The 24001-nt window shown below is 49.6% G+C and overlaps 1 protein-coding gene across 1 annotated transcript in view; it reads right to left on the bottom strand.

Moving 5' to 3' along the window:
• Positions 1-24001, bottom strand: part of COL4A2 (collagen type IV alpha 2 chain) — a 159409-nt gene that overhangs the window by 86519 nt on the left and 48889 nt on the right. The window contains exon 4 of the mRNA XM_052650336.1: positions 21865-21945. Coding sequence (XP_052506296.1) covers positions 21865-21945 — 81 coding nt within the window. The remainder of the gene's footprint in view (positions 1-21864; positions 21946-24001) is intronic.

Below are 24001 nucleotides of genomic sequence, written 5' to 3'. Positions count from 1 at the left end.
GGGAAATATAATAAATTGTTCACCCATTAAGTTGGGCTGCAGAGCATGATTTATTATTGATTTCTTCTATTAATATTCTTTCTCTTATTACTGTATCAATTTGAGGAAACCATTTTTTTTAAGTGCTATTTGGATTGTTACATTGTTAACACATCATGTTCCAGTGTTAGCTTGTTAGAGTGACGTCTGGCAGATTCTTCAGTCTTATGTGCTTTGCGTGACGTCACGTTCGATGTGTAGGTCACTGTAGATGGGGTGTATGCACGGTTACCGGACATAAACGCTGCTTTGTTTGTGCGGCATCTAAGGAGACAGAGGAGTCGCGCTTCGCTCTGCAGCAGCAGCTGTTCTCAGCCCCAGCTCGCTGTAGCGGGGCGATTTCATACATTTCTCTCTGGGGAAGGGCGGAAAATGGGCACACATTGTTCTGTGAAAACTCCAAGTCTCGTTTTTTTCCCCCTTAAGTTGTTTAAAACGTGCTGTGGAAAGAATTGATTCCATTTGGCTCATCAACAAGGATGCTCTGGCACCATGCAGCTGTTTTGCAGAAGAGCGGTCCTCAAACACACCACAGCCGCATAGCTGCTTTGTTTGAAGTCATCTGGATGATACGGAAGGCTTGGAGATGGGTGGGAGGGGGCTCCTCTCCCTCCACACGTGATCTGATGTATGCAGGTCCTTCTAGACCAGCCAAGTGGCTTCCACATCCCCGATCCTAGCAGCATAGTTATCCAACAGCAAGACACAGATGAGGCAGCTGTCGTATCAGGAGGCGGTGGAAATCCAGCAGCAGCAAATACTGTCGTTCTAGCCCAGATTTGTCCCTCTGAAACAGCTAATGAGCAAGGAAAAGGATCGGGCTTCTAGAGTCAGCCCAGTGCAGCTAAAGTGTCGTGCGTCTGTGTACAAACACAGTAGGGACAAGCTGATGGTGGTGACCTGCCAGGCTCTGGGCTGCTGGTATCCACACCACATCTCCTTCAGCCCTTGCATGTCTTCAAGGAGCTTCCTCTCTCTGCTTCACAAGCAAGCGTGCGCAGGCTCTGAGAGGTACACTCGCCTACACCACACAGCGAGAGGCAGAGTCCATCCTAGGCTGGGTCCAGGCACTGGACTTCGGACAAACAGGAGGATCCCTGGATGCAAACCCTACGTGGACTGAGAAGCAGCTGCTGACCTGACATTCCCTCTCTGAGCTGTCCTTCATGCAGAGTCCTGTCGGGGGCTGGTGGGTGGGACTCGCTTGGCAGAAGGACAAGGCACAGGCTGACAGCTCGCGGTGCTTGATGGATCGGCTTACCAGTTGCTATTTCCTCACAGAAATGACAGTATTTTAATTTATTGAGTACTCAGCTTTTCTAAAGAATCCCTGGTTATTCAGATGTTTACATGAGTAAGGCTGGGGTTGGCTTCCTTCTTCTGGGGTGAGGTCGTCAAGGAAAAGGGGATGTTTCAAAGCACTGGATTTAAGATAAAACACGTGGTTCTGAGGCTCCAGGCACTTCAGCAAGTCTCATGGACTCTCTTTTCTTGTCTGAATATAAGAGTAAAAATCCCTACATTTAAAAATTAGCCATATGTATGCATGCAGGGGTGTGTGGGGGTCACTATCATACTTCTAAGGTATTGTGAGAATCCAGTGAGTTAGCACATGTACAAGCAAGAATGTCCTTAAAATACTGACATTAAAAGTTTAAGATTTAATTAAGCTATTAAAACTGTATAGGAAAAGGCCTGTAATCTCTGTGGATTAGCAAAGCCACAGGAAGGATTCCCTTTACAAAGATGTCCTCCAAAAATATCAGAAACAGGACTAATACATGGCTATTGGGGGAAAAAAAAAAGACCTAAATAATAAGAATTAGCTGTGACAACCCAAAATGTCTCTGGACATTAACCCGTGTCCCTGGGGGCAGAACCCGGCCCCGGGGAGAGGTCCTATGCATCCACAGGACCTGAAGTCTGCACGGTACCCTCTGAGCAGGTGCCCACGGGTGAGGCACGCCAAGAGCCACTATAAAGGGGCTTGAACGCTGCTGAGCCGCGTCTCCCGTTCAGACTCTGGAGAACAAAGGAGAAGTGTCCTCGCCGGATCTGGATGAGCTGTCTCCCCGGGGGGTTTCATTCAGGATTTTGTCGACTGACATCCACACGGGGCTGGCTGTCCCCCTCGATTTTGGGAGACAGGCTGTCTTACCATCACGCTGTGCTTGAGGAAACGCACGGAGGGATTGGATTTCTTGCCTAAGGAGAGTCTAGATCAGATTGGAAATATTCTTCCTCATCTTTCAGAGTGCTTTTACCTCCTACGTATCATTCACACGCTGTCTGTAGGGAATGCTCCACACAGGAAGCCCCCACGGGGGCCAATTGTAATATGAATTTTGACAGTGGCATGCCCTTTGGTTATTTCCTCGGTAAATACTTCACTGGTTACTTTTGTTTCTTGGGAGCCTCCTCTGTACGTGAGGCTGTGGACAAATTCCCAAGATCAGGATGGGTCTCGGTTTTCTTGTTTGGAAAATGTGATTTACAAGTGAGAATATGTCCTTTCTGGATCAGAGATTCTCTGAGAAGGGGAAATAGCATATGAAATCCCTTATAGGTGGAATATAAAAAGGAATACTACAATTAAATTTATTCACAAAACAGAGACTCACAGACTTACAGAACCAACTATGGCTGCCGAGGGAAAGCATGGGTGGAAGGGAGAGTTAGGGAGTGTGGGATGGACATGGACGCACGGCTCTATTTCAGGTGGATGGCAACAGGGACCTACTGCATTAGCACAGGGCACTCTGCTCAATGTCGTGCGGCAGCCTGGATGGGCGGGGAGTGTGGGGGAGAGTGGACACATGTGTATGAGTGAGCCCCTTTGCTGTCCACCTGAGATTACCACAACATCGATAATCGGCTGTGCATGTGTGCGTTGCTAAGTTGCTTCAGTCGTGTTCGACTCTATGCGACCCTATGGACTGTAGCCTGCCAGGCTCCTCTGTCCATGGAGGTTCTCCAGGCAAGAGTACTGGAACGGGCTGCCGTGCCCTCAGTTCAGTTCAGTTCAGTCGCTCAGTTGTGTCCAACTCTTTGAGACCCAGTGGACTGCAGCACGCCAGGCCTCCCTGTCCATCACTAACTCCCAGAGTTCACCCAAACTCATGTCCATTGAGTCGGTGATGCCACCCAACCATCTCATCCTCTCTCGCCCCTTCTCCTCCTGCCTTCATTCTTTCCCAACATCAGGGAATACATGCCCTGCCTTACTCCAGGGCATCTTCCTGACCCCAGGATTGAACCCGTGTCTCCTAGTCTCTTGCGTTGGTAGGCAGCTTCTTCACCACTACAGCCATCTGGGAAGCCCTAGCAGGCTAGGCTCCAAAACTAAAGAAAAAGGCAAAAAAATTATTTGAATTTGTTCTATACTGATCTATCTATATGTTTTTTGAGGGGCTGGGGCAGAACTTCCCCCTGATCGGTATTTCCTTAACTTGTATGATGAATTGTAACCCGTGTGCAAAACGTGCCAATCAAGCAGCGACTGGCATGTGTGCAAGGAGGCATCACTAGCGATTTGACAGTCTCAGCCATCAGAAACCTTAGCCATGGAGATGGCGCTCATGCTCCGACACACGGGCTCCAGGCTCTCAGCCCTGCCGGCATCAGTGTGGACCGGAACCACGTATGCACTCCCACTTTCTCTCGTTCTAACACAGACTGAAGGTGCTCCCTGGACCCTTAGAAGGACTAGGGTTCAGGCAGCCAAAGGCACTAGCATCTCACCCAGCGCTGAGGACAGGCGTCCTTTCAACTGAGAGAGACCCAACTGGATGCCGTCTTCCGTTCCTTCCCATAAGTCATGTCAAGTGCTAAGACTGAACAGGATAAGCCACAAAATTCCAGCTCAGCCGACAACTGGAGTCTTTTTATCAGCCAGTTCCACTGGGAAGACTGTTCACTGAGACATTTGATTTCTATTTTTCAAAGTCAAATATCTCACCACCAAACCCTTTTTGCAATGGACACTCCCTGAAGGGAAGGTAAAACAAGTTCTCGATGTGTATTAGCTACTAGAAGGACAATTAAATATCAGTGTTGGGCAAGTGAGGAAGGCGGTCACTGGGAGAACGTTGTCCCACCCTTAAGATGCCTTTGCCACCCGGTGGGCACTGCTTGGGCGGCGTAGGTCAGGGAGATCCTGGAGGCCGGGAATCTAGATCAGCGTGGCTATCCTGCAGCCCCAGAGTGGAAGGGACACCTCGAGTGAGTAAGAGCGCTGGTCGGAAGAACTGACAATGAAATCTCGGCGATTCTTTACTCACTGCAAAAACAGGCAACGGACATCCCCGCTCCGAGAAATACCGTGTGTCCAGAAATACACAGTTGAGTCACTAACCCATACGGCTATTGAAGAATGGAGCAGTTAGTTTCCCAGTGGCGACCATACAGCGGGTTCCATACCAAATTCTGAAAATAAAATCAGCTGAACCAGAACAATGACTTTCCATAACAGGCATTGTGCACACTCCAGACAATGGGGGATTCAGACACATAAACAGAAGGCAAACAACAGAAGCTTCCAAAAGGAAACACCTGCTATTTTAAAAATGGAACAAGATACTAATGATTATTTCAGATGAAGCTTTTAAAATAATTTAGGCTTCACCTTAGTGACCACAAAATGAGATTTAAAACACTGTAGAAAAATATAGGAGTAGCAATATCTATGGGCTTCCCTGGTGGCTCAGATGGCAAAGCGTCTGCCTGCAATGCAGGAGACCTGGGTTCGATCCCTAGGCCAGGAAGATCCCCTGGAGAAGGAAATGGCAATCTACTCCAGTACTCTTGCCTGGAAAATCCCATGGACAGAGCAATACCTATAGTTAAAGGGGAATTTTCTGTCTTTTCCAGTTCTCCCTCTCAGCAATAGGAGAAAACATGTTTATAGGCAAAAAAGGTTACTTTTCTTTAAGAAAGAACACATAAAAATAACCGGAATATACACATAGATACTATTTAATAACATTAAAGTGTCTCTAAATTTGAAACAGTAGCAAAACATTGATGATTTTGATTAAAGAATAACATGAGACGAACTCCAGAAAAGTAAAGCTGTGTGAAGGACACTTCTCACTTCTACATTCCTGATTCGTCAAAGACTTAGGAGATGCTGAAATGGCTCACAAATCACACACAGAAAAAAAGTCACTGTGGTTTTCAGAGGCAGAAACTTTCTTTCTTTTTTAACAAAAAAGTTTATTGAAAGGTTTGGGGAAGGTTTATCTCTTGGTGTCTGACCTCATCTCCATGAAAGGGCCTTACAGAGATCCACCTCCAGGGTGGTCCATCAGACTCCGAGGGTCTGAAATCAATGGTATTATTGTCAACACCTTCCTGAAATATCCAATGGAACATGTTCCTTTTATGCTTTAAGTTTCTGTGCAATATATAAGGACACTTGAAAACTCAGGAGTGGGGGAGCATAGCATTCTTATTTTCAAAAAAACAAAAGCAGGAGGAGAAGGGGGAGACAGAGGATGAGATGGCTGCACGGCATCACTGACTCAATGGACACGAGTTTGAGCCAACTCTGGGAGACAGTGAAGGGCAGGGAGGCCTGGCGTGCTGCAGTCCATGGGGTCGCAAAGAGTCAGACATGACTTAGCCACTGAACAGCAGCAACAACAGCGAAAAGCAGAAGCTGAGGGGCTTCCCCCAGCTTCTCCGGGCGGCAGTGTGATCGTGGCTGAGCCCACAGGCTCCTCTCCCATGGGTGAGCCAGCTCCCTGCTGTTTTATTCCAGGAAGCCCTGTTGACGCAAGGCCAGCAGAATATAGAGATCAGTGGGGCAATGCAAGCTGGAAACGGGAATGGCAGTGAATTCCTGGAGCTGCTAGCGTCAGACCCCAGGCAGAGAGTTCAATCCTAGCCTTATCTCGCAGGGCAGTAATACCGCCCGAGGAAACTTCCCCAAGAACAGGAAGTATCAATGCTAAAGGGAGAAGCCTGTCTAGGACACTTGATGCTTTTGAAAATATTTATTTATTCTTGTTCAAAGTGCTCAGGAATATCTGGACTAGGTTTGATATAAAAATGTAACAAATATAGAAAGGTATTAACTCATTCTAATAAAGTTTCAGCACATTAAAAATACAGCCAGGGCTTTATTTTAAGTTCTAAGATAAGATTAGATGCTATAAATAGCTGAAATCCCATGTTGAACATGTGAATATGGGCTTTCAATGACAGGGAACGCTAGTCTCCTGGAAACACACACAGAAAAGATGTAATATTTAATAACTATAGACTGAAAGTAAAAGTGTTAGTCGCTCAGTCATGTCCAACTCTTTGAGACCCCCATGGACTGTAGCCCGCCAGGCTCCTCTGACCATGGGATTCTCCAGGCAAGAATCCTGGAGTGGGTTGCTATTGCCTTCTCCAGGCGATCTTCTCGATTCAGAGATCAAACCCAGGTCTCCTGCATTGCAGGCAGATTCTTTACCATCTGAACATAGAATATATGAAATTAAAACACATAAAGACACACAGGCATGTGTATGCACACACATACGTGGACACATTTCAGAATTCTGAGGTTATTTCCTGTAATGCGTGTGTCAGTTCTAAGAAGAATTATTTTACTCCAGGACCTCTCACCACTTCGGCGACTGTCAGGGAAGGAGGCAGAATAACATTCCAGGGTCCCTCATCCTTCAGAAACGCCAGTTTCAAAGGACTCATCTATTCATCTTTCCCATCAGCAGGCCATTTCCATGACTCATCTTTCCTTCCAAGATAACTGACATTTTTGAAGGGCACCCTCTTTGTTAAATTTTATTTTCTTCTACTAAAGAAGTCTTTTTTAATCTTCTGGAATTAAGGAGCTCACTTTCACCCACAAAGTTCTTTTTGTTTACTTCCCCGGTCTGATTATTCTACTTGAGGGTCTGCAGATGGCTACAAATCCTTCTTCATCAATGCTATCCTCAAAATAAAGTCCTAAAAATACCAGCGGCAATTAACATTTAGACATCTCCTTTTTGGCTAATAGCCGTTTCACGGAATGTCTGTGTTTGAATTAGGTCAGTATTAAACAAATAAAGAAAGATGAAAAAAGAGGACCCTCACTTCAGATCAGAAACTAGCTGCACCTTTCAAGATGTCACAAGAATTAAATTCTGAGTTGAGGTTGAAAAATCAAATGCACAAATGGAAGACCAATAATCAAATGACAAAAAATAAGCAGCTACACAACAAAAAACTTCCTGGAAGAAAAAAATGGAGTTTTGGGTGGAAATACACAGCTCGTGAGCCAGCGCAGTAAAAGCTCCTAGGCGCACAGCATCCAGGCCAGGGAGGGTCGTGCAGCTGCTACAGCCCAGAGGCCAGGACCCAAAAGGGAGGCAAGAGACTCGGAAGAAGGTGATTCGAGTCTGAGTGCGATTTTCGTACGAGCAGTTGGTCGGAAGTCGGGGTGCCGGTAACACCGCAGTAGCCACTTCAATATGAAAGAGCAAGCTCTCTCCTGAGTTCTGCCGAGACCCGTGGATTCAGAGGAAAGGGAGCTGGGACGGGGGCCAGCCGAAGGACGAAGGAAGAGACGGCTCACCGGGGTGCCAGGAGCTTCGAGGTTGGATGCTAGAGGCATCGCCGGGGCATCTGAGGTTGCGTGCGCTGGTGGGGTGGGGTGGGAAGGTGGGGTTCCTGTTCAGGAAGCGGGCAGGTAACAGAGCTAAGCCTTTCCAATGGGACAGTGTCACAGCACATGCTGCGGCGAGGGCCACCTTCCGGGTGCCGTGAAGGTCACGCCGGCCCCCTGCACCGTCAGTCAGTGGCGCTGGACTGCGCTCTTATCCGAGGTATTACATCTAGGGGTCTATGGACTGCACTCTTCTCCGTGGTATTACATCTACGGGTCAATGGACTGCGTTCTTATCTGTGGTATTACATCTAGGGGTCTATGGACTGTGCTCTTATCCGTGATATTACATCTAGTGTTCTAACTGTAACCAGGCCAGCAGGGTCCTGTGGGCCTTCCTGGGACACCTCACCACCCACCAGCCTCCCCTGCAGCTCCTCTCTGAAGATAACATGTTGATAATAGTACCCAGATAATAGTGTTTGATGCACATTTCCTGAGTTGCCTTACAGATGCTAAAACCCCCACCAAATGGAAGAAATTAAACTGCTTGATGACCAGGAGCCCCCAGACCCTCTGGCGCCTAAGGACTGATAATGCTAACCCCTGTGACACCACCCTGCCACCTCACCCTCCACCAGAGAACTGGACACGAGCTGATCACACCCTCTGAGTTCCCACTCCGTCACCTGGCCTTAAAAAATGCTCTGCGGAAGCCCTTTGGGGACTTGGGGGTTTTCTGGGCGTGAGTCACCCATTCTCCTTGCTTCTCTGCTCCAAACTGAGTTCTCAGTGTGTTCGACTCACTGTTCATTGGGAACATGAACTTGTGTTTGGTAACCTAACAATGATCGAAGCTCCCCTAAAGCTATGGATGTAGCTGTCTTGTAACCAATTGCATCCAGCGCTCCTGGATTTCAAATGAAACCTCCTAATGCTATTATTTGGACTTCCCTGTGGCTCAGACGGTAAAGCGTCTGTCTACAATGCGGGAGACCTGGGTTCCGTCCCTGGGTCGGGAAGATCTGCTGGAAAAGGAAATGGCAATCCACTCCAGTACTATTGCCTGGAAAATCCCATGGACAGAGGAGCCTGGTAGGCTACAGTCCATGGCGTTGCAAAGAGTCGGACACGAATGAGCGACTTCACTTTCCTTTCCTTTCCTTAATGCTATTATTTAGTCCAAACCCTTCCTCCTTGTCTCTAGTTGACCGGGACTTTTAAAAAAGTGACTATTCAAATACAATACTACTGTGTGAATATGACTTTATTCTACGACTTGTAGAGGTGAATTCTATGTCCTCAGGATGTTCTTTAGTTCTTTCCTATACAACACTTGAGGAGAACAGGCTGATGTCATCCCCAGGCATCTCTTGATTTCAAGATATACTCTTCAAAGGCAAGAGAAACACCGGCCAGAGGAGAAATTATTTCTAAGAAAGATGTGAAGCTGACGCGTGTACAGGAGGGAATCTCCTGGGGGCTCAGGTGCACTCACTTTATTTCTCATCTGTGGCATGTCTGACACTGAGTTTCTTTTAAGTGAAGCTGTGGAATCAATCTCATTGTCTGGAAATTTTAAGTGGGATTCAATGTTAAGCAAGAATCTCAAAGGGAAATTGTGGTTTTGAAGACAAGTTGAACTTTTTTAGTTCAGCTTTTAGGAGTTAGATTGTTTTCTCTGCAATAACGCGTGACGTGTGTGCGTTCAGTCGTGTCCAACTCTGTGCGACCCATGGACTGTAGCCCGCCAGGCTCCTCTGTCCATGGGAATCTCCAGGCAAGAGTACTGCAGTGAGTTGGCACTTCCTTCTCCAGGGGATCTTCCCAAGCCAGGGATTGAATCCTCGTCTCCTGCACTGACAGGTAGATTCTTTACCATGAGCCACCTGGGAAGCCCCAATATCATATTATATTTTTCATTAATTGAGTAATTTTTGTAGTGAATTTTACTCTGTTATATGTATTTTATTATTATTATTTTTTTTTATTTTGGGGGGCTCCAAAATCACTGCAGATGGTGATTGCAGCCATGAAATTAAAAGACGCTTACTCCTTGGAAGGAAACTTATGACCAACCTAGATAGCATATTCAAAAGCAGAGGCATTACTTTGCCCGCTAAGGTCCGTCTAGTCAAGGCTATGGTTTTTCCTGTGGTCATATATGGATGTGGGAGCTGGACTGTGAAGAGGGCTGAGCGCCGAAGAATTGATGCTTTTGAACTGTGGTGTTGGAGAAGACTCTTGAGAGTCCCTTGGACTGCAAGGAGATCCAACCAGTCCTTTCTGAAGGAGATCAGCCCTGGGTGTTCTTTGGAAGGAATGATGCTAAAGCTGAAACTCCAGTACTCTGGCCACCTCATGCGAAGAGTTGACTCACTGGAAAAGACTCTGATGCTGGGAGGGATTGAGGGCAGGAGGAGAAGGGGACAACAGAGGATGAGATGGCTGGATGGCATCACAGACTCGATGGACGTGAGTCTGAGTGAACTCCGGGAGTTGGTGATGGACAGGGAGGCCTGGTGTGCTGCGATTCATGGGGTTGCAAAGAGTCGGACACGACTGAGCGACTGCACTGAACTGATATGTAAGAATCTATTCTGAGTTGTGTGTCCATGACATAACCAGGAAAGCCTGTCCTCCTTGCTTCTCTGGAGTACTCTAAGGACAGAATGAATATTCGTGAGTCTCAGATGCATCCCTCCGTCCTCCCTGGGTGAGACAGTCGGGGGAGATTTGTCAGTGCGCTGCTCCAGCAATTCTGTCCTTCTATGATGAGAAATACAAATACTTGTAAAGTATCGGGTGTTAAGTGATGAGGAATTTCCCCCGCGGCTTCCGAGTGAGGAAGCCACCGTCCTGTTTCAGCTTTCTGCTTCAGTCATCCAGCCTCCTATTCACCCCGCCTCCACTCTTCCCTTCAGGTTGTAACGGTGTGGCTTCGGGCTCTCACACTAAAATCTGTTGTGAATCTCGCCCTCCGCACCTGCCCAGGTGTAACACTGGCGCCTTCTCCAAGCTGATTGAAAAGAGTAGGAAGTTAAAAGCCACACAAACAAAAGAAACCTGCTTCGTAGTCAGCCACAGGGTTCTCTTCATTGTGTTCCAAATCGCTGCAAAGTCATCGGTCCTCAAAGCCGGGGCCTTTCACTGAATCTCAGAGAGGCTAGTCTTGTTGGCCGATGCTGAATTAGGGTTCTTTAGAGATGTATCTCCACAAGGCTTAAAAAATGCCACAGTCACTAACTGGAGTGGATTGTGTCAAAAACACATGCGCGCTAACCTTGTAGCTCCGTCAGTAAAGCATCTGCCTGCAGTGCCGGAGACCTGGGTTCGATCCCTGGGTCGGGACGATATCCCTGGGTCGGGAAGATCTCCCCGGAGAAGGAAATGGCAACCCGCTCCGGCAATCTTGCCCAGAAAATCCCATGGACAGAGGAGGCTGGTGGGCTGCAGGCCACGGGGTCGCAAAGAGCCGGGCACGACTAAGTGACTGACACGGACTTACTTAACGATCATACGCTAACACTTTAGTTTTTATTATGGAGACACCAACTCCAGCATAAAATTCATTGTCCTCTGATTTTTTTTTTTTTTTTTTAAATTTAAAACAGACTTTAAGTCCGAAGAACAGTTACGGGCCTTACAAAGACAACATTTTAATAAAAAACATCAATGGTGACAATGTAGCTGAGAACCTCTTAGGCCGAAGATGTTATTTACCCAGAATTAATTACTTCCATTTCATTTCGGCTTCCTTTTTTGTTTGTTTGTTTTCGGTTTCAAATCTTTAGGAATTATCTAGCAGTGCTTTGAATATAAAAACATTTGTTCCTATGGCAGGATTTCCATGCCATCCACACAGGGCTCACATTGGGTTCCTGGAAGGCCTATTTCTGCTTCAGCTCTTCTAGAATTTAAGCTTCTAGGCTGGACACAGAGAGGAAGGAGACGGGTATTTTGATCTTTTTAATCGGGGGGAAATGCGCCCTTTTGAAGGTCTGCCCTGTACTTCCCATGAGTCAGACATCTGACGACGTGAACGAACTCAGCTGTCTACACCACAATGGGCTCGTTCGGGTGGGACGTCAGGGGGCCCAGAATCGCAGGCCCTTCAGGCTCCCAGGTTGGACAGTTTCTTAAGAAAATTCTGCCATGCCTAAGGTGTTTGAAAATAAATTTGTATCGACTTATTTAAACATTAAGTTTGCATTCACATCAGTGATGCGTGTAGCGTCTTTGCCACTGGCTCTTAAGGATACAGGTACGTAGTCTCTCTGATTCAAGAAGGAGAAAACCAGGCAGAAAAAGATGACCGTCGCCCCACCCCAGAGTGAGAAGATTTATGCCTGGGCCACCTGGATTGGCCATTTCTACCATCTTCCCCTGGTTATTATTTACAACCCCTGGGGGAAAGTAAGAGTCATTTCAAAAATTTGCCAGACAAGCCATAGCTTTCTATCACACGCACAGCCTGGTGTAAGAGTGCGTGGACGCAGGGCGCTCAGCCTCTTGTCTAGACTGCCCCGAGGAGCTGAACGTGGGCGCTTTTTCCATGTGCGGACTTGACGGCTTCCGACCGTCTCTTTCTGCTGCGTGACGGAGGACAAAGTCAGAGGACGTGTTTCCATTTCCAGACGGCATTTAGAAAGCATGGCGTGTCTGGTAAGAATTCCGCTCGGGGTCGTTTTAGAAAGACTGCAAATGTTTACTAAGGACGGGCTGGAGGTGAATGAAAGAAAACAAAGGACTTGAAGACTGGCATTCCTGATGCAAGAGAAAAGCGAGACGCTTCGGTGCTCTGCTTGTCAAAACATTCCATCAGGGTAGGAGACCGGGGCTTCCGAAGGCAGAGCTTGAGGCTCCTTCTCTCCCCCCCAGCTTATCAGGTCTCTTAGGGTCTGTGCGGGGCTTTCAGCCAAAACTCAAAACGGCATTACTATTGTTACCCGGCTTCTGAACCCACAGGCATGTTTCGCTGGGGGCCATGAAAGGAAGCCCAGGTCCCCAGAACCGTCAACTTGAGACGCCGGAACCCAGTGAATCACTTTCTCACCATCCCCAGGGCCGGTGGAGGGTGTGGACTGCCGGTCTCCCCGAGGTTTTGCTCGCGGAGGCCACCGCCCCGAATCCACGCGCCCCTTCCCCACCCGCGTGCACCAGCCGGCTGGCCTGCAGGCTTCCTTTCTGTGCTTCTGCATAAACCATACTTTCACCAACATCCCAGCTTCACATAAAAACATCTAACCTCAGCCAAAGGGTTCAGAGGAGAGGGACCTGCCAAGGTTGAAAAAAGTCGTTTTCTTTCTCAAGTTCATCCTCTCTTCTGCCTGAGCTCTGAGAACGAATGCTCTGCTTCTTTCGTTTGGATGGACATTTAGGAAGAGTGATCTTCCCCTGGTGTTTCTAGGGAGGTAGACACTTCACGCAAGGCTGGAGTGTTTGAGGCGCTAGGCAAGCACCTTTCTTTAGCAACACCTAGAGACAAGGGTGTACTTTTTCATTACGAAGGAATTTGGTCGAGGCTGCCGGAGGGTGTGTGTGTGTGGCTTCTCCAGAAGAGGGAGAGCTGGGCAAATAAAATACGAAAACACTTAGATTCTGTCTCTGTACTCAGATACTGAGCGGCCCATGGCCCAGCGCGTCATTACTGATCACGGATAATGGTGCTACCGTAAATATGTCCTCTGCTGACTCTGTTTTTTAAATCAGATATTAATACGTGCTCTGCTGTTACCGTAGGCAGCTGTGTTGTGGGCAGTTGCTGTTGCAGTTGATAGATGCTGGGCCACAATCATCATGACTAATTTTCGCCAGGAGTTTTCTTGATTCCTATTATTGAATGATGCATTCTACTGGTACGAAACATAGGAATCCAGGGTAAACTTCGTCCTGCTTCATCAGAGTCGTGACGCTTTCAATGATCATGGAAATAAATTTTTCTGTAAGTGCTGACTTTCAATCATCAGCTTCTGTCTAAAATGATGTTCTCTGAGGCCATGTAGTGAGGAAGTATTACAATTTTGTCTTTTTAAGATTTTAACAATGTAGTCTTCCTTTCGGATAGGCTCCAGACTGGACGTTTATCTAACAAACTGTGACTCATGTTCGAATGGTCCTTTGAAATTAAATATTTACCACATTGGGGCAGGGCGCGGGGGAGTAAGCCGGGGTCCTGCAGTTCCCTGTCTGTTCTCCATCTGCGCAATTAAATCGTTTCTACAGCACAGAGTCGAAAGTCCTACTTTAAGAAAATGCTTACTTAACCTTGCCAGAAAAGACCCTGATGCTGGGAAAGACTGAAGGCAAAAAGGAGAAGGGGACGATAGAGGATGAGATGGCTGGATGGAATCACCGACGCGATGGACCTGAGTTGGAGCAAGCTCTGGGAGTTGGTGATGGGCAGGGAGGCCTGGCGTGCTGCAGTCCGTGGGGTTGGAGAAAGTCGGACATGACTGCGCAACTGAACAACAATCTCGCAGGAAAGAGGGCAAGAGTGATGTTATGGTCGGAAGCTGTGGGGGCTCGAGCACCAAACGGGTCCTGAACGAGACAAGCAGACAAAGGGCTTTCCGAAGGCGAGGGCCTTGATTGGAGCTCGAGCTGGCAAGGAAAATCCCCCGAAGAGACCACGGGGTTAAGGGGGAGGGGGAGGGGCAAACCGATGAGGAAGCTGTTCAGCTGCTGTGCCACAGCCCAGAAAGGGCGAAGAATGACTCAGAAATAGCAGAGGCCCGCCTGGCTTCTGGGCTCGTGTAACCCTCGTGTGCACAGAGCTCTCACCCACTCTCGCCTACAGGGGTGTGACCTGCTCTGTCTCTTTGTGTCCTTCGTGCCTAGTTCAGGCGACAGATGCGCAAACAATATTCACTGGATGAATAACTTCACGTGCAGCCGACGCTGGCTGCGTGTCACCGACCGCCTGAGTGTGGGGCCACGTTCCCCGGCGTCTCTTTTTTAAAAGTTAATTATTTGTGGCTGCGCCAGGCCTTCGCTGCCGCCCGCAGGCTTTTTCTAGTTGGGGCGAGCGGGGGCTACTCTCGGTTGCGGCGCTTGGGCGTCTCATTGTGGTAGTGGCTCTGGTTGCAGAGCACGAGCTCTTGGCTACTCGGGCTTCAGGAGCTGTGGCCCCCAGGCTCTAGAGCACAGGCTCAGGAGTTGGGGTGCATGGGCTTAACTGCCCCGGGGCATGTGGGATCGAGCCCGTGTCTCCTGCATTGGCGGGCGGATTCTTTAACGCTGAGCCAACAGGGAAGCCCCTCCTGGCATCGTTTTTGACTAGAAACTGTCCCCAGTGGACTGACTCACCCAAGTACGCACTGCACCAGCTTCTCTTGAGAGCTTGGTGACTTGAGCAAGTTATAAGTCAGGCAGCTCCTCTCAGGAGGTCTCCAGGATGGGTCTCGCCTTAGCCCAAGATGCCGCCCTGCTCCCTCGGACCTCACCCACCACGGATCTCACCTCCCGCTCTGCGAGGCTCACACTGGCTCCTGAGGTGCCCCTTAAGGACCCCAGGCACACCCCAACCTTGGAGCCACCCCTGCTGCTCAGGGGCCCTGCCCCCGTTCACGGAAGCACCTCCTTCTTCCAGACACACGCCTTGTGCGCAGATGACACAAAATACAGATTTTGAGGGTTGCGAGAATATAAAATTCCATTATTAAAAGGAGGCTAGGGTTCTTAACCGTGGCAGATACGAAAGAAAACTTCCCGTTAGAAGCACACCACTGACGTGCGACGCACGCCTCAGGAGGGCATCGTCCAGACCTGCCGTGGTGCCGCCTTTCCTGCAGAGAGGAGTCAAGCAGCCGAGCTGGGTGCAGCCACGGCGGCGTCCAGCTAGCCGGAACCACCGCCTTTCCAGACAGGCACTAAAAATAAGCCTGCGATGCTGAAAGTAGGTGAGAGCTCTGTGCAGACGACGGTTACACAAGCCCAGAAGCCAGGCGGGCCTCTGCTATTTCTGAATCATTCTTTGCCCTTTCTGGGCTGTGGCAGAGCAGCTGACCGGGGGGTGCTTTCTGTTAGGTCCGTGGGGCAGACCATTGACCAGCGCCTGCCCGGAGTGGCTGCAGCTGCTGTGGAAAGCGGTCTGCCACGGCAGTGCGGTGTGTGTGTCCCACACGAGCAAGGGTCATCGCGTAGCCAAGATGGCGGCCATGTGCTGGGGGAAACCCACCCCAGTGGCAGACCACACACAGTGTGTATATACAGCTTGAAGATCTATGCTCTGAGCACCTCTACATGGCTCCACAGTGACCGACCAGTTTTCAAATTTACATTGAGCTGTTTCAAAGAACAAAAATTCCGTTTTTTCCCATATCCCAGTTATACACGTTTGAGGGTGTTGATAGCAACATGTGACAGGATAGACCGCCTGTTAGTGAGACCACAGCTTACCTGGGAGAGGGCATGACCACGATCGCCGAGGCTCAGAGCCGCTCGGGCCCCCACCCCCCAGCTCCTGGAGGCCAGCGTCAGCCACCCACCTGGGCCGCCGAGAGGGCCCGCGTTCCCCGCACCCCATCCATCCGCGGCCACCCACCTCCGAGAGCGTTCTGTTCCTGCTCTGCTTCCTCTCTGCTTTTCACGTTGATTTATATTGTTGAACTTAAGGAGTCTTGTGAGGTTAAGAATTATTTGCTCATACTTTGACCCAAGTCCAGGGACCCACAGACTGTGGGAAACTCTTGGCTCCTTGAAAAAAATGCAACGGCCAACTCGTGCTGGTTCTGTCTCTGCTGACGGGAGTGAGCTCTCAGCCGCACCCTTCCAGGAGCTGGGGTTTCAGTCTCGAGGCTCCTGCTGCCAGGCCCAGGGAGGGTGAGTGAGGGGTGGGGAGATGCCGGGCCCCCGGCTCAGGTTGGCAGTACAGCCCTGGGACCGGTCACATGGGGGCTGCCCCTCGCCCACTGCAGCTTCCAGGGCCGTTCAACCACCTCAGTGATTCCCAGCACTGGGGGCTTCATCTGTCTTTGGATTACCAATTTGTGTAACACCCGACTGCCTAGGAAGACAGGTGCCTCGTGAAGGTGGATGCCGTTCAAAAGTTGAAATAACCTATCTCACCTGACTTTATGGTAAAAGACCAAAGGGCTGAGGGGCTAGGAATCTAAGAAACTCAAATGATGATTTACATTGAGCTCAGGTGGAAAACTCTGAGCGCTTTTCGGTGAGGTGATGCGCAAAGGCCAAGGCGTCTCTGTTGGCTGAATCCTGGGCCACCTGCGTCTCTCCTGATCCCTGTGCTGTGGGGCCTTGTATCCCATGGAGACACTCACTCTGCTTCGACAGGAATTCCGTAACAGAAATTCCCTCTGATGCTTCCAGCTCGACCACCTTCAGCCTCCACCATGTGTACAGAAAGAAGAAAGAGAAAAGAGAAGACAGAACCGGCCACAGAACCAGCTTGTTGGTGGGAATGCAAGCTGGTGCAGCCACCATGGAAAGCAGTCTGGAGGTTCCTTGAAAACACCAAAATGAGAGTTACCATCCAACCCAGCAATCCCACTCCTGGGCGTGCACCCAGAGAAAAACACGGTCTGAAAGATACCTGGACCCCAGTGTTCACTGCAGCGCTATTTACAACAGCCAGGTCACGAAAGCAACCCAATGTCCATCGGTAGAGGAATGGGTATGGAAGATGTGGTGCACGTGTGCAAAGGAATGTCACTCAGAGCAAAAGAATCCCATTTGCAGGAACGTGGACGGCCTAGTAAGGATCATACTAAGACAAATAGATAACATCACTTCCATGTGGAATCTGAACTATGATACAAATGAGCTTGTTTAGAAAAACAGAGAGTCACGCAGACACATAAAACAAGCTTATGGTTACCAAGGGGAAAGTGGGGGAAGATGAATTTGGAATTTGGAAGTAACTTACACACACCACTCTATATGAAAAAGATAAACAAGGGCTGACTGTCGAGCACAGGGAGCTACGCTCAAAATCTTGTAATAACCTAAACGGAAAAGAATCTGAAAAAGAACACATACACACACATAACCGAATCGCTGTGCTGTACACCTGAACCACTGTAAACCAACTATATATCTCAACCAAAAAAGGAACAGAAAAAGATACAGGGGCCGGACACCTCTGGGGGTGGCCAGTGTGTGACCGCTAGTGATTGAGTCTGAGAATTCAGTTGTTGCCTTTCTTTGTGTATAGTGAGTTTCCCTCTGGCTTAGATGGTAAAGAGCCTGCCTGCAATGTGGGAGACCTGGGTTTAATCCCTGGGTTGGGAAGAGCCCCTGGAGAAGGGAATGACAATCCAATCCAGTACTCTTGCCTGGAGAACTCCATGGACAACTGAGCCTGGGGGGCTATAGTCCATAGAGTTGCAAAGAGTCAGAAATGACTGAGCGATAACACTTTGTATATAGTGCCCTGTGGAGTGTTGCTGGATTAGGGCTTAACACTTCCTAATTACTCCAATAGTCTTTCCAGGGGTCATGTACAGATGTGAGAGTTGGACTATAAAGAAAGCTGTGCGCCAAAGAATTGATGCGTTTCAACTGTGGTGCTGGAGAAGACTCTTAAGAGTCCCTTGGAAAGTGAGGAGACCAAACCAGTCAATCTTAAAGAAAACCAACCCTGAATAATCTTTGGAAGGACTGATGCTGGAGCTGAAGCTCCAATACTTTGGCCACCTAATGTGAACAGCTGACTCACTGGAAAAGACCCTGATGCTGGGAAAGATTGAAGGCAGAAGGAGAAGAGGGCGACAGAGGATGAGATGGTTGGATGGCATCACCGATTCACTGGACATGAACTTGGGCAAACTCCAGGAGATGGTGAGGGACAGAGAAGCCTGGCGTGCGGCAGCCCATGGGGTCGCGAAGAGTCGGATGAACTTGGCGACTGAACAATTTAGTAGGAATACTGGACATACAAACTCTCCAATAACAACAAAGTCTCAACTCATCTTTTAAAGCGCTTCACTGATTCACGAAGCAGCTGAAGAGAGGCCTGAGAGCCACCCCTCTTGAGGCAGGGGAGTGAAACCTCTTTTCCTCTCTGCCTGCAGGCCTCCCCCACCCCACAGGGTAACAACGGTCAGGAGGCCTGCAGATGCAGAAGGTCACTGCGCTGGAACAGGCGCTCGTCCGAAACTGAGAGCTCGCGTTCTGTTCTGGCCCCAGCGTGGAGCGGGTCTCCGCGCCGGATGTTACTGTCCTCGCCTGTGACCTAGGAGGACGAGGCTGGGCCCCCCTGTGGGCCCCCCGGCTCTGACTGGGGAGTCCAGGGCGCACAGACAGCTGGCCTCAGCCCCGCCCCCACCTCCCGCCCCGGCTACTGGCTTGCTGGAATGATCCCTGGGGCGGGTGGCTCGGTCTGTGAGAAACACTTCTCCCCCGGTGACGACCCGCCACCCACCCTCCAGCCTGGCTCGACGCGGGCGGCAAATGAGGGCTTACTCATTCGCTAACACGGGAGCGGCGCTGGAGCCGGAATCCAGAGCACATTTGTGCTTTCTGCTTGGACTCCCGGAGTTATTCAGTAACAGAGTGTTTCTGGTGTTGGCTGTCACCATGGTGAGGGGCACAGGAGCTGGACCCTATGCCCGTATAAGGCAGGGCGGGCCCGGAGCTCCGGGAGCCAGGCTCTGCGGCCAGGCGCGGTCGCGGCTGCTCCGGGGGCACCGAGGGGAAGACAGGCGGCGAGGGACCCCAGGGGAGAACGTGGGAAAGAACAGACTCTGCGCCGGCTCTCTGAGCCCAGAGTCCACCCACGGCTATTTCAGTGGATTCCGTTACTTCTGAAAAATACTATCAGCCCCAAAGGAGGGCAGAAATAGCTCTGCTCTCACTAGAATCCCATCGGGGTAGAGCTGTTAATTGGCAAAGATTTAATACACGTCCACCAGGTTTGTGGAATGGGCCCAGACATTCTGTTTTCATAAAAGATTTAATAAAGTCTATGCGACTGTCCTAACAATGAATAACTTCAGTGATGCACTGGGCTCTCCCCGTAGACAGTGATAAATGGGGTTAGCGATTTCTTCTCAGTGGGGTTTTTTTCTGGCTTCTTACTGTCAGTCACTCCTATCCCCTTACTGATCAATATTCAACAGCACGTGTGAATCAGGCAGCCTCAGTTAGAATCACCCAGTTTGGATCTGTGTGGGCCAGAAAGTGAGTTTAGTGACTCCAAACACCCTTGCCATCCTGGTATGGGGGTGGGGGGGAATCACCGTCCCTGGCTCTTGAACCAACTACCCAGACAACTGCTGAGTCTCAATTTAATTTGATTTCATTTGATAATGTCTGCCGATTAAAGTCAAGCCCGTGCTAGGTTACCCGTGTTAATGAAATTAACCAGAAGGTGTCACTTTCTGCGTTCTGGCAAGGCGGTGAAAGACTCAAGGCATTTTCTTAATCAGGGGTGACAGGAAATAACGCCTGTGCTGTAAACTTAGTAAATGAGAATAGACCTGGGGTCCTGTAGAAATTCCCTTCTAATGACCTCTTTGAGGAGACTCTTGGTGTCCTTTAACAATCCGCTGCTGTGCGGACGGTAACGCATATGGGAACGCTCAGAGGGAACTGTCTTTACAGGAGAAAAGCGTTCTTGTAAAAGCATCAGTGTTCGCCTACTGGTCCCACGTTAGCTAATCACAAACAGTGAGAAGGAGCAGACCCGGTCCCCTTCTACTTGGTCTGTCTGGGCCCTCTCTGGTGGATCCCAGGGAGAAGAATGGTCCAGAGCCAGGCTCCCTCCGACACAGGCAGGTCTCACAGACACGTGCGGTCTCAGGGCGCTGGTTTCTCTTCTCTGTGCCCGTATAAGGCTGAGCAAGCTGAGCTGGGGAGGCCAGAGCCTGCAAGCAGGCTTTCCGCCACTGCTCCGGAAGCATTGCTGGGAAAATCTATAGCTGGGACCCCCAGGGGAATTTTAAGTCTCATGGAACGGCCTCCATATATTTAAAAATACTTCTCCTTGTGAAATGCTGATAAAGCATCCTCAACTAGCAATTCCTGAAGCACTGAGTCCCTGCCAAGAGCAGAGGAAGCAACCACAGCAAAAACTGACGCGATGTACCAGCCCGTGGAGACTCTCGGAAGCTTCGATTTCCGGGCAGAAGACCACTCCTCCGCTGTGATCATTGCACCAAGGTAATGGTCGGCTGCGTGTTAGCACATAAGCTCCCCGCATCTATAAAGGGGGCCCGTCACACCTTTGACCATTTGACTTCTGGGGTGGGGACTCGGGTCCAGAAGGAGGCAGGACCTGACACCCAGCCACAGATCTGGGTCCCCAACCAGTCATCTCTTCCTCCTGGTGGGCGAGGGGGGGCATGGCGACTTAAAACACTGACGCAAGGGTTCAACTTGCTGAAGCTCATTGGGAACCCCCGAGGATGGCTATGATTCCCGATTCCAGCAAGGACAGAGAGACGCAGGCGAGAAGTCCCACAGGCCTCTGACCACCTGACGTGGGACGTGGGTGAGCCCTGGAGGGGAAGGAGCTATCCCAAAGCGCAACGACTCGAGAGACCGTGTCCTAAGATGAAAAACTCCCTACACTGCCACGCGCCAAAGAGGTCTTAAACACACGAATATAAACAAACCTTTAACTTCAGCAATGCCGAGACTCAAATATCAGCTTTCAAAGCAACACTTGGATGAAACGTGTTAAAGTATCAGGCCCACATTGCAAACATTGCCGGATGCTGTGGTAACTCGAGGCGACCTTTTCTCTCTGACTTACCTGTGAATTGCCTGTACACAAGAGGCATTCAGGGAAGGTGTGGGATAATTTCAAAAGTCAAAGTGATTCTCAGTGGTTCAATGCAGCACCCTCTAGTTTAAATAGATACCAGGGTATAAATACAACAATGTATTGATGGTGGTTCAATGTCAACGCCCTCTAGTTTAAATAGATATCAGAGTATAAATGCAACTGCTTTCTTTATGCAATATTTTTACAAAATATATGTTTATATATACTATAAATATTAAACATAATTGCATTATGTACACATATATGCACACGTATATTTATGACAATGAGCAAGAGAGAAAGAGAAGGCCAACCCTGTTCTCAAGTTAGCGAGAAAGCGGAATAAATAGACTCAATCCTGCATCTATTCTCGCTTGCTGCATGGAAGTGAACTCACCTGTACTGAACTTCTTATGATTGTATGCAAATGACTTAATCAGGTTATATATAGCACTTGGTACAAAACGGAAGTAAAACGAAGACAGTATTTATCACTTACCCGCCCTCCTTTCTCGGGGTAGCACTGGCAGCCCCCGCTGCAGTCTCTGCCTCCACAAGGCACGTCCAGTTTCTTCACACCCTGCAGAAATGAAGTCGAGAACGTTAACGTTAACGTTCCCAAGCACAGAGAACGTTACCCATCGCCCTCCAACCGCAGTGAGGGCCGAGCGCCGCTGCTGACAGTCCTTCCACGCGTGACAACTATCAGTCAAAACACTGTCAGTCTTTAAAGAAACAGGATTTAACTTTTAGAGCAGTTTGAGGTCTGTAAGCAAAGGTATGGCGGTTTCACGCACAGCTCCTTCTGCCCACACCTCCCAACTATCAACACGCCCCTCACCAGACCGGCCGAGTGTTACAATCGGTGAACCTCCACCGATGCACCATCACCACCCCAAGTCCACGGTCGACATCAAGGCCACCCTTGGTGCTGCACATTTGAGGGTGAATTAGCCTTTTTTCAGTGCCTACTAAGTGCCAGATGCCAAGCTGCGTCCTGGGGCTCAAAAGTCAAGGAGAACATTATCCAGGGATCCTGTGAGAAGTGAGCCTCGGATAAGGTGTTAATCGCTTTATTTTCAAGGAGGAACTCCAGGCTTCATTCTGCCTGGAAAGGTCGGGGGTGGGTTCTGGGAGAGACGTCCGAGGCTGGGTAGGATGGTCAGGGTGACTGCCCGCGGCACTCTGCAGGGCCGTGTGACAAAGCACAGACCTACTGAATTTCAGGGAGGGGGCTTCTGATCCAGAGGCGGAATTTGCAAATACACCTGGTGGGATGACACACCCTCCCCTCCATCACAGGGAACCACCATCCACGGAGAAGTCCCCACCCCTTCCCTTCCCTGAGACGTGCTAATTTGCGGTACAGAGAGAGCGGGTTGGTGGTGAGGTTTCTCCTAAGTGTTTATTCAGCTGGGTTGGGGTGATATCATTGAAGTTTGCGCCAGTCCCTGAGGTGTCACTGTTTGATGACTTTAGCGATAGCGGGGGGGAATTCTCTGGCTAGACAATTCCAACGAGGAAAAAGGCCTTTCTTGCCCTCTGTGTCAGTGTTTCAGGCATGAGATGGACTTGCTGACTGGACCGTGTCTGAATTCCTCCCTTCAGACAGTGTCCATAGTACTAAGCGTTTTGAGTCGGAAATGACGATCAGCTTGGCCCTCTTTCTCCCCTCTCTGATCAGCCCGTCAGCTATGCCCACCTGCAGCCCCATCCCACCCCCAACAGGTGAGTTAGTGCAGCTGGTCCCCGGGGATCCTCCATCTGGCTCCTCACTCTTGGCCAGGTGGTCCGGAGCCCGCAGGGAGCCGATCTGGCGGGCACCCTGGGTGCAGTAAGCCCTGGTGAGCACTTGGCCAGACCTAACGTGCAAGCAGCGGCCCCAACTACAGAGACCGCTCCAGCTCATCAGCATCACATTCCACCAGGGCAGCCCTCCCCTTCCGAGTTGAGTCCCAGTGACGAAACCGGGGTCCCTTGGGGAGTTCTTCTGTCTGGTTTTTGGGCCAACACATTGGCCAGCATTCTCCCGGCTCCCCAGGGTTCACGGGGAGATGTGGATGGGGCTGCCTGGCCGTCTCGACACCTCCTGCCAGCACAAGCCTCCTGCTCAGTCAATGCTGGGGGGCACAAGTGAGCTCTGACTCCACACTGCCTGGTGGGAGCATCATTGGCCTCAGCAGAGATGCAGTGTCCTTTCTGTAGACAGGATACATCCCTTTGCTAAGTCCTTTCTATGGAGGGGTGGTATTGGAGAGTCTCACATTTGTTGTTTTTATTCTTTCTCTAATCTAATATCGGCTGCATCTGTCACTACTTTGAAGAACTAAAAAAAAAAAAAAAAAAAAAAAAAAATCTGAAGATCTCAAACTCTTTACAGAAACCAGCACCTCTAAAGTCTTCTGAGACTCTTGGTATCCTTCTGAGCTGAGTCAGGCGACGGGAGAGCATAAGAGTAAACACGAATGGATAAGAGGGCTTCCCAGGTGGTGCTAGTGGTAAAGAAGTGCCTTCCAATGCAGGAGACGCGGGTTCGATCCCTGGGTCAGGAAGATCTCCTGGGAGAGGACATGTCCACCCACTCCAGTACTCTTGCTGGGAAATCCCAAGGATGGAGGAGCCTGGTAGGCTACAAC

The sequence above is a fragment of the Budorcas taxicolor genome, chromosome 12 (assembly GCF_023091745.1).
Source record: "Budorcas taxicolor isolate Tak-1 chromosome 12, Takin1.1, whole genome shotgun sequence".
Classification (NCBI taxonomy): Eukaryota; Metazoa; Chordata; class Mammalia; order Artiodactyla; family Bovidae; genus Budorcas; species Budorcas taxicolor.
The sequence above is the reverse complement of the archived record's forward strand: the minus strand, read 5'-3'. Positions and strand labels throughout refer to the sequence as shown.